A 231-nucleotide genomic window follows, 5' to 3' on the forward strand; every position below is an offset into this window, starting at 1 on the left:
CCCACAATTATTAATGCTGAATTTAACATTTTTGGAAAGTGGGCTTATGATGCCACGTCTGCACTGGCCATGGCAATTGAGAATGTTAGCATGGGAAACTTCAGCTTCAGCAAATCTAACGTTTCCAGCAGTGGAACAGACCTTGAAACTTTCGGGGTCTCACGAAATGGTCCACAACTTATCCAAGCATTGTCAACCACTAAATTCAGGGGTCTTACTGGAGACATTAAT

At 42.4% G+C, this 231-nt stretch overlaps 1 protein-coding gene across 1 annotated transcript in view; it reads left to right on the forward strand.

Moving 5' to 3' along the window:
* LOC110410774 (glutamate receptor 2.7-like) overlaps positions 1–231 on the forward strand; it is a 12,041-nt gene that overhangs the window by 9,758 nt on the left and 2,052 nt on the right. The window contains 1 exon segment of the mRNA XM_021420635.2: positions 1–231. This exon segment is cut by the window's left edge and continues 653 nt beyond it; it is cut by the window's right edge and continues 456 nt beyond it. Coding sequence (XP_021276310.2) covers positions 1–231 — 231 coding nt within the window.

This window comes from Theobroma umbraticum, unplaced genomic scaffold, assembly GCF_002168275.2.
Source record: "Theobroma umbraticum cultivar Fairchild unplaced genomic scaffold, ASM216827v3 scaffold_56.0, whole genome shotgun sequence".
Lineage (NCBI taxonomy): Eukaryota > Viridiplantae > Streptophyta > Magnoliopsida > Malvales > Malvaceae > Theobroma > Theobroma umbraticum.